The sequence below is a fragment of the Morone saxatilis genome, unplaced genomic scaffold (genome assembly GCF_004916995.1).
Source record: "Morone saxatilis isolate NCDOM2014 unplaced genomic scaffold, NCSU_SB_2.0 Contig0, whole genome shotgun sequence".
In the NCBI taxonomy this organism is placed as follows: domain Eukaryota; kingdom Metazoa; phylum Chordata; class Actinopteri; family Moronidae; genus Morone; species Morone saxatilis.
The window spans coordinates 18770344-18781226 of NW_023339650.1; the positions used below are offsets into that span (position 1 = coordinate 18770344).

The following is a 10883-nucleotide window of genomic DNA, read 5'->3' on the forward strand; positions in this document are numbered from 1 at the left end:
AGAGAGAGAGAGAGAGAGAATAAGCTGTGGCTCAAGTTGTTGCTAAGGACAACGCCAGTCAGAAGCAGTTTTGGGCCTGGGGTCTAATGTTGGGTGAGTCATAGCAGTGATAGAGATGTGGCGAGGGCCTCTAAAGTATAGTATCACTCAGGTGTTTAAAAGGTTCAAGGAGATAAACCTTTAAAATGCGGTGCTAGCCCATGGGTGGGTGTGTGTGTGTGTGTGTGTGTGTGGTCAGCAGCATCGAATGGGCGCCTCATCTTCACAACCCACCCAGCTGGCAACCCATCGCCTTGAGCAGCCAATGAAAAATTCATGAAAGTGGTCAATACATTTGAGCAAATGCTTCCTTATGGTTGCCTGTCTCTTAGCCCGGGACTGGAGTTGAAAAGCACTAAGTACATAGCAGGTATCAAGTCAACACGGAGCCTGCTTGTGAATACAACATGGGTTCTTGGCTGTGGAGGATGGCGTCGCTTTAAGGAAAGTCAATAGCACTGGCTAATGGATCGCTTGCTTTTGACATAGTGATTTTACAGCGGCACAAACTGCCGTAAAAACACATGAAAGTGATGCAGCTGAAATGCAAGAAACGTGCAGAAAAAGAAGAGGAGAACAAGAAAACAAATAAACAAAGAAGAAGTGAAGTACACACAAGTTGCTTCGGCTTGTGATCGAGGCTTATGATTAAAAACCGTCCACAGGGCGCACGCGATCCGCCCACATGCTGTATATAGACCCGAACAGCTAATGTTTCAATTACAGCCATTCCGAAGACAAGGCAGACAATGATTAAGCCAGCATCGAGTGGGGATTTAAGAATAACAACAGGTTTTTCTTCTCCCTACTCTCTCTCTCTCCCAGCACGAGGAAGGTATAATTACTGGGGGCACAAATCATCATGTGCAGCAGCTGAATCACAGCCATTTGGAGGATGGAGCTCTTCTGCAACAAACTGAAAGAAAAAGGAAAAAAAAAAAAACATATGCAAACATGTTTATTTGAATGTCAACGGCCTACCCATAATGAGAGTTGAAATTAAAAGCAAAATGAAAAGCAACTTGGTGAAACCGCCTATGATCATTCTCCACTTTAAGGTGGGCTTTAATCAGCGCTGCCATAACCCACGGGGGAGTCGAGACACAGGCTCAGTCTTGCAGGTACTTAGGGGCCACAAGCCAACCGTGAATAGGCAACACGACTATAACCTCTACCCACACACATATGGACACGCTCTCTCTCTCTCTCTCTCTCTCTCTTTCTATCCGTCTACCCCCACACACCCCTGGGATTGTTGGCTATCCATGATTGGGACATAATGGTGCTCTTCTCTGACAAGGTCCAATGCTCCTTGACAAATTGGTCTCTAGCTACGGGCTGCCAATCAATCTATCAAACGTAGTAGTGCAGCAGAGAAATCGATAACAGATAGCGTCGCTGATCAATACCAACATAAAAGCAGCCCTAAGTCCAAAATGGAGGCTTCTGTCAGTGAATGGTCAAGGTGATCTTCCAGTACGGGAAAACTAATGTCGACTCTTTTGGTGAAGTCTATCATGCAATTTATACTGAAGAGCACAACATTATAGTTCCAGTGAGTGTGGGCAGAAAAGTGTATATGAATAGAAAATGGTCTGTGAATATGCACATGCATTTGTTCTCTAAGCTATCACCAAACCAAGGACACAGTGGAGAAGACACACGCTCCCCCATTTTGAGTGAAAAGGGATGTCGAGTGTATGTTTGTGGTTCATGTAACAGAAAAAAGAAACACTTAACATTCTCACCCTCACTCGTATCCAAAAAAGGAACACAAGTGAATGATCTGTTTTTACGCAGAGACGACTAGTTTGAATCTGCCTAACGGAGACAGGAGTTACTGTTGTTGCACGCCAGTGAGGTGGCCTTAGTGTGGTGGGAGTTGTCAGCCAGCCTTTTCCCCCGTATGAGCATGTAAGCCTAGCACACTCTACTGGTGTACCAAGAGACCATAATACTATGATAGCAAGTCATTATTATCAAATACAGTTAAAACCTGATTGACCAGCATTTTTTTTCAAAACCCATTCAATTCAGAATACATACCAGCACTGTTAACATTATCAAAATAAGGAGAAAGATTCAGACTGTTTATGCTATGTCTGCTTGAGGCAGTTGAAAGCAAGCTGCTCTAAAACCCTTTTTGGCACTGCACCCAGAAATGAGGGTGGTAGGGAGACGGCTGAGCTGCCATACTACCAAAAGCAGCCATCACAGTGCCATGGTGACCACCTCAGTAGTCACAGCAACCTTTGTTCCATTTGGTGTTTGAGAGTGTATGCTTGTGCGGTGGTGTTAATAAAAGCCAACAGATTGGCCCATGGGCAACTGGTGAGATCATCATTATGGTGATTGCTCCTCAAAAGAGGCACTTCCCTCAGGACAGCACAGTGGCATCAACATCTTTTCCCAGCAATATTTCACTGCAGTCCAGGTTGGGAGCAATCGAGCTGCTCCCCCTGAAGAAGATGCTTCCTGCCTCTCTGCTGATGCTTTAATAACCTCCACAGTAATGTCATTAGCAAATTAGCATCTATTGTTTCCTCCAGGCGTCTGTGTGCAATGAAGCTAGATTCCATCCTCTGCAAGAGCCCTGTTGTTTGGGAACCAGTGCCAGCAAAGGTGATGTGTTGAGAGAAAAACAAGTGGATGGAAATAACTGTTGCGCTCCAGCCATGAATGCCATACCAATTAGGGAATAACAGAAGAATAACAGAGAGAGACGGAGAGGAAAAAACTGGGGCCACTATTTGTCTGGCAAGGTCTCGAGGTGGAAATTACATGCGTGCTTTGTTTTAGGTAGTCAATTCTAAATTCTACCTCCGGAGTTGTGGAGCTTTTGTGTTGACTTGTCATAAGAGGACTGGAGCGAAACATCTGTGGGGGTAATGACATCCTCGGGTGTTACAGAGAGGGAAAGAATGGAAAAGAAAGAAGGAGAAAACAAGAGGAAGCAAAAGTGAGGCAGCAGCTAGCATCCTGTTGTTACAGAGAGAAAAGGAGGGTTTGGGACTGATCACCCATGTGTGAACGGAATACCGTGCCGACAAATAGGAGCAGCAAACCTTCCAGGGTGTGAGAGGAAAATGTAGAGTCCTTCAGTTTTGCAAAGCATCTCATTAGTTTGGTAATGTGCTGTGTGAAGACCCATTTTGACGTGTTAAGCTAGAAATACAGAAAGACTGAAGTGGTTCTGCAGACCACAGACATTTCTCTCTCTCCCTCTGTTCGTCCATTTCTCCGGTCTGCCCCGCAACTCCCCACACCCACACCCGTCATACCACTCGGCTGGTGTTTGGCTTTCTGGTCTGAGTCCATCTGTCTCCTCTCAGCTTTGTATGACAGAGCGGCCATCAGGAGAATTCAGCAGGGGGGTGACAAAGCCATACTATTTCAATCCCTATTCTGCATGTCTCAAAAGTTTCAGGCCAAAGTTTAAAATCCCTTAACTTTGGTTTGCACCATAGTCAATATGTTCCCTCAGCATCCATAGTTGTACTGTGTGGTCTGAATTTTATAGTAGAGTTAAGCATATTGACAGCATTTAATGGCTGTGATTTTATTATTGATTGTTGCGCACTGAAAAGGTTTTTCGCAGTGCAACTCGGACTATATTGGACTATTATTGTAACTATACCACGCCAGAAGTGATTGGCTGTCAGGATGGATTGTCCATCTTTGCTTTGATTTTGAGGGTATGCCTGGAGCACAGTGGATTGGTGTATGCCACCTGCAGTGCCCCCTTGAAGGATGCACGTGTGACCAGGAACCTGTTTGTTTTTTTTCCACTGGTATGACGAGTGCTTGTGATTCTTGCTGTCTTTTTGTGTTTCCTTTGACAGAAAGTCCGTGTCATGACAAATTCCTAGGGAGAATCCGAATCAGGGGCACCACAGTGAGAGATTGAAGACAGTACTGGTTAGTAACAAGGAGTCAATCCAATTCCAGGCAGTGCTGAAGACAAGGCAGTCTTCAGTTATCTGGAGCATTCCTGTGTGAGCAGCAACTAGTCAAGTCAGCTGGTAAAAATGGAATGTTACCTTGCTCAGCAGACAAAAAAGCACAACTTGTGGTGAATAAAAACATAAAGAAATATCTTAAAAAGGAAATATGTTTTTATTCTCAATATATACTGAAGGTCATGTACAAAGGGCTGTTAAATGTTCTTTTTTCGTTTTAGCTTAAGAAAGTTTTATGCTTTTATTACTTTTGTATTGACCAATTTAATTCCTTGTTTTATTACATAAGCTGCAAAGCTCACACTCATCTCCAGCGGCTTGAAAATGCTTAGGAGACACTTTAAAGTAGAACAAGGAATAGAGATCACATATCCCGCATTTTAGCCATCCTTTTACAATGCTCCCATTAGATTTTAGAATTGATTTTAAGATCTCTCTGATTACTTAAGTTGAAAGGTTTAGCTCCTGTCTACATCCCTGAGATTGAAGGACCTTATTCCCCATTTATCTAAGCTCACACTCCGCATCTCACATTATACACATTGTCTACTTTGGTTCCCCTTTTGCCATGGGGTATCAATGCGTTTCTTTTGCATTAGAAGACATTAAAGTTACTGCAATGCATGATTATTATTATTTTTTAAATCCATATCTGTTCAGCAGCTCCAAAAATCTGTCTTTATAAGGGAATCTCTCATCATACAAATAAAGACCTCAAGCTCATGATAACTCAATAACTTGATAACTGCTGTCAACTTTCATGGCCAGAGGATTACATTATAACAGAACCAAGGACGTTTCAGCTCCACACGCAGAAGCAAATACTCTGTCAGCACTCGAACACAATGGCTGGTCACAGTCAAAAAAGACTCATAGTAAATTTGACCACGCATGGAGACAAATCGAGGCCAAATGCTTTGTCCATTAAAGTTTAAAAACTGCAAATAAAAAGATAAAATTTAAAACAGAACATAGAATGGTTGGTTTTGTACCGTAAAGAACTACATAATTAATAAAAAGTAGTTTATGAAAAAGTATTTCAGTCAAGTTGAAAGATTCCAACTAAACACATTTCAGGAGGGGTTAAGCCAATAATGATAAGCTTCTCCAGCTGTTCTGCGGTGTGAGGTTTTCAAAGATTTAGTCCTAAAGCCTCTGATCAGGTCTCTCAAAGACTACCAATTTTGATCAAACAAGTCTGGTAGATCGCCATGTGTCCTGAAGTGTGTGGGAGTCACTAACTGAATCTGAGACAAACACCCTCAATACCCAATTAGAACCAAGCCTGCTGCTACATACTAGATGTGTTGCAAGTCATTTAATTGATTCATAACATTTCTTGCCAAGATAAATGCAAATACTGATTCATCATCAATTATTCATGCTTGCTGATCACACACACACACACACACACACACACACACACTCACAAACAATAGCAGGTGTCCTGCTCAAGTCTGGCAAACTACAATGTTCCACACCTCCCGTTCATTTTGCTAAATATACAAGCCAAGCTATGGCTTCATCCAGATTTTCTTTTTTCTCAGTCTTTTCGTTTTTCTTTGTGTATATCAGCGTACGCACAATAAGCAGCTAGTGAAAAGTATTACAGGGTAAAGCGAGATTATGTGAGAACGCAGGTTTTGAGACTGGCAAGGCCTCAATATTGTGCAATGTGTGGTACTTTGCCAAACACGCAGTGTGTGGGTTTGAACAAATAAAAGAGACCAGATTGGTGGAAACGTTAGTTATGTCTTCCACAGATCGAAAAAGGAAAATCGTCTAGCGTAGCCGCAGCTCATCTCTATCACTGATGTGAGCGTCCACAAAAAGAAAGAGACACGCACGCATGCAAATACACATCCTGTTCATAAAACTACAGAGAGGCAAAGGGCAGAAACCCAATTAGAGCTGAATAATACATTTTGTCAGTTACCTCTGTGTTGAAAAGCAGTCTGCCAAAGAGCTGCCGGGCCTCGTCCAAGCCTCCTTCCAAATACACAGCACCTGAAAAAGAAGAGAGACAAAAGCGAGAAACTACGTATCAATTAAAACAGATCAATACAATTAAGTTTCAACAGGCAGTGTGCAAACCGTCCATAGTATCTGCTGTAAATTGTGCAGAATACTATAATCTGTAACGTATGAAACCAGTGCTCAACCTCCACCCATACAAATTTAAAGTAACTGTCAAAAGCGTGACATTCCACCAGTGCATTGCTGGTGTAAAAAAAATTCTAGCAATTCTGAGGCAATTTCAGACTTCTCCCCTAATGGAAAACTTTAAATTAATTGAACTCGGCAATGAGTTATAATTGCTTTATTAAAAGTAGGAGTGCATTTTTATTGCTTTTTGGCGGTGAAATGACCTCGGGGTTCCCGTGCAGATCCACCTCCCCCTTGTCATAGCGCAAGAGGAGGAGAGGAAGGGATGTTTGCATCACCACAATGAAATGGAACTAGCCAAGGTCATATAAACATCAAACTAGAATTAAGAGTGACAGACTGAGCCTGTCTCACATGCTAAGGTATGAATAGGCCGGAAAAAAACATGTACAAACCAACATAAAGACTTATGTACTGCTCAAACCTATTCATGGACAGTGTAGACAAAAGTAAAATGCCCTTTTTGTCACTCGCCTACACAACTCGGGCACACAACACGCAGAATGAGGTGATTCTTACTTGAATTGTAGAGCATGTGCATACACCAACACAGTCACACACACACAGTCACACACACATACAAAAGAGAAGGGACAAAGAAAGATATTCGATAGAGGATTGGTCCCAAATTGTGAGAGAGAGAGCTGCTGTCACAGCAAGCAAAGAACAAGACAAGTATCCCAGATTTCTCTCTCTATGGGAATGATATGCAACATCTCCAGCTCATTCGGTTGCAATAGTCAGCTCCTTTACACAAGTCAACTCTCCTTTGTGTGTTTTGTTGTTTTGCTCCTCTACTGTTTCTACTAAAATCAGTGGAACTATCATGGTGCCTTTAAGCTCCGTACAACTTCGAACCATCACACTTAGGGTGGCTCATTCAATTTAGAAAGCAATAACCACCTGGCAAATTGGGTATACAATCGTGCAGCGGTTTTTATTATGTGCATAAATGAGCCAGTGGAAATGGGGCGCGGTGCGGTTGCAAGTCTCAATGCGCAAACTGCTTTCATGGACGACATCAAAAACATATGAGGGATTCATCATCTGGGGAGGGAAACTGCTTTCAGATGGCTAACAGGCCATTTACACACACACACACAAACAGAGGAGATGCAGCCTACATAACCGAAACCATAAAAAAATACAAACAAACCACCTAGCACAAAGACAAACACAAATGGACACCCACTCTATCTGCCTTGCATGCCCTTTACTTCTAAACAGAGTGGGAAATTACTACCAGCCATTGCCCAAATGTTCGTAAAATTTGATTAAGCCCGACAACTTTGTCTCACCCTAGCAGCCACTTTGGCAAGTAACAGGCTCTCATTCATTTGGAGGCCCTTTACTAATATGAAAATCTAGTTGAGTGGTAAAATAATGAAAGGAGCTTGTGAATTTGGAAAGCCCTAGTCATTGTGGGTTTTAGACAAAAAGTTAATTTACTGCAATGCTTATGGGCATCCAAAATCCCAACACAATGTATCTATAAATCAATATCTATAAAACTAAACTCTTCTTGAAGTCGTCCACAAACACAGCATCCCACTAAACCCCTTGCAGATGTGTATCAGTAAGCACGGCCTCTGTAATCTTGGCATGACAGGGCGAGCGTCTCACTGAGGCTGACCGCAGGAGGCTCTTGAGAGGGGAGCGGTTCTACACAGGATGTTTTCCACTAAGCATCAGCCCTGAGATTTGTGGTTTTACCATAATGTGGACCTCAGTCTTAGACGCTGCTATGTGACAGATGTTTCCTCTGGAGACCAGCTGTGGGAGGATAAGAACTCCCTCCTAGGACCAAGTTTTGAATGTCTTTCAACTATCACTCATAATGTATTCAAGTGTGTGAACACTGAGGCTAGGGGGGTGTGGGTGGGGCCGGAAGGCAGTTTTCATCATGTTATGATGACACAGCAGATTCGGAAAGTTCCCCAAATGGAGGCCTCAAAGTCGTTGAAACTCAAAGTTTTGGCTTCTTATTAGATTTTCAAAACTTCTTCCAAGAGGAAGGCGAAGGCGGTGGGGTAAGCAGGGAGGGAGGAAAAAACCGGGAGGGAGGAAAAAACCAGGAGGGCCTCAAGAGACTTATAAAGGTATTAAAAATCTCAAAGCAACACCTTTGGTGTCAATCAAAGGGCCTGTGGATGAAGAAACCAAGATATGCAGTTAATTCTAGCGAGAACACTCTTGACAAGGCGGCTGTCCGTGCAAAAAGTGTGCCCCAAAGCGATCCAATCAATCGCACAACTTGCCGCAATCATTAAACGAAGATCTGTGTGTGTTCACCGTGCACCCCATCAGCGTGCAAAGTTGCAGCTGAAGCCCTGAATACACACAGCCCACAAAGGCGCTCAGCGAACTCACCTGGCAATTACATGCTAGCATCTCTCTGCAGCTCATCTTGCAGTAACATCATGCCCAGGCCAAATCACTCTGTCTGCAGTCTCCCATGCCAGGGCAGCCAGCACAAAACACAGGAGGCATACGAGCGAGGTAAACCTGTCAGAATATGCGCATGAAGAATCACTGCCACTGTAGTGAGGACACTGGCTTTAAGAGCGCACTAGACATCCTTTTGAAACTTCCAAGAACATCTGATTGATTCACCAGCTCCTAAAAAACCTAATGACACGGATTGAAAACTGGGTTGAATCTGAATCCAGTAAAAAAAATCCCAGCTTTATTTCAAATCCCTTTTTGATTTTTTTTTTTTTTTTTTGCTTACAAATGAAATAACTCAAATTGTATCAAGGTAGATTACCTATTTACAATGCTCTTTACAATCTTTGCTTTTTGTTAGACCCTGAGCTTAACGCATCTGGTAGTTTTCCTACCTTTAAACTGAGCCCAACTCTAAACGGATAAAATAAAAACTTTACTATGCAAATTCGATATAGGTCAGAGAGAACACAGAGTACAAAATCTAACAAAGTTTCCATCCAGTACTGTGTAGAGAATATCAGTCATAGGGAGAGAAGGCCAGCCACTAATGAATCTCCACATCTGTCACAAGTCTAATTCAGACAGCTATGCCGACTGTACAGTGTTATGTTTAGGAATAGAATTCCAATGTCTGTGGGCTTTCAGTGACCAATAAAAACCCAGAGTCAGGGGCATATGAAACACCAGCGGCTGACAGTCACATTAATAACCTAGAATGAATTATTCAAAAACGCTCAGGCTCTAATCCATCAAATAATATATTAAGCCGCTCCCTCTCAGCTCAATGGGGGCTGAAGCAGCAGACGGACACAGAAAGCAACACATTAAAGGCAAAAAAATAAACGAAAGCAAAACAGGAAAATAGAATTTTCACCACAGCAGCGACAAAGGCTGGCTGGGTGCATTGTAACATCAAACATCTTACTTTTCAAAAATGAGGATTGGAATGGGGGGGTGAGACGGAGAAACAAAAAAAAAAGAAAACGCGCGAGAAACCAACTCCACCACTGCTACAGTACCATTGCAGCAATTAACAAAGGGAGCAGTACTCGCTCAATGAATACACCGGCTGCATTGTGTATGAATCTGATATTCAGCAAGTGAGAGATAATCCTTTCTCTCCGTTCTTTTAATAGGAAGAGCTTAGAGAGGGCCCTCACAAAGGTTCACCATCTGTATCCCCCATGGCTGCTGGCAGCGTATAATCCACAGATCAACTGTACAAGGAAATTAGGGCCATAAAAACAGAGTGGGGCCTCTTTTCTTCTCCTCTCAATTCTTTTCAAACAGTTCGGTAGGAAGGAAGCGATGTGGCTTATCAGTGAAGAGGACCTGAGAGGGAAACGGGAGGGCAACAGGCGTGCAGAGTTTCTATGAATAAGCGGAGGGAGAAAGTGGTTTCTAAAGACGAAGAGGTAAAGTGGGCAAGAGCAAAAGTACAGACGGAGAGGGTGAGAGAGAGATGGGGGGATGGAGTGGTACAGAATGGGAGGTGTGCAGGCCAAAAGAGCCCAAATGAGAATGGCCCACTCCGGCAGAAGTTAATGACAGGGGATCAGAAAAGCAAGATTTCCATTCAACACTTTGAATTATTCAGGGTTGCAGGGCACCCATTTGCATTGCAGATGCCTTTGCTTTCCATTCCTCTACCGCTCTCCCTCCATTCTTCCTCTCTCTCCAGTTCTTTCCCTTTCTTTCTCTCTCTGTCTCGAGCAAGAGAATGGCCCTGCCTCAGGGTTAGGAGATAGACACATTCTCGGCTCCATGGAGGGAAAGCTTTGCCCATGCAAAGCAGGAGATTATCTGCCATTTCCAACAAAGCCCAGGTTCAATGGTCACTGTGGCAAAGAAACAAATAAAACAAAGGTCAGAAAACATGCATAGTAAGCCGTTAAAGCTATCTGCCAGGGCCTTAGAAATATTATTAGCATGTCATATTCCATCACAGCTTTCAGAAAGAGAACCATTTGAATTCTACGGCTGTGCGCGCTGGAGGAAAAAGCGTGTTAAAAAAATAAAAAAATGACGGTACCTTCAGACAACAAGGCAGCGACACGTCTGCAAAAGTGTGTGTCTGTCGACGTGGTGCCTGCTGCTTTTGGGAAAGTGGTGGTTTGACGTCTCTGTCAGACAGAGAGGCCTGCGCGAGGATGAAATGACAGCGTTTGTATGCCCCCCGTACCATCCTACGGCACGTGTGAGCGATCTGAGTTTGTCTTGTAAGGAGAAAATGCTCTGTGCGGTGAAAGAGTTGGGAGGGCTGGGGGGGGG

General features: G+C 43.3%; 1 protein-coding gene across 1 annotated transcript in view; it reads right to left on the reverse strand.

The window, feature by feature from the left end:
* drosha (drosha ribonuclease III) overlaps positions 1-10883 on the reverse strand; it is a gene marked incomplete at its 5' end in the record, with an annotated part of 79132 nt that overhangs the window by 28194 nt on the left and 40055 nt on the right. Inside the window, 1 exon segment of the mRNA XM_035665676.1 lies at positions 5935-6005. Within this exon segment, the coding sequence (XP_035521569.1) occupies positions 5935-6005 (71 nt within the window).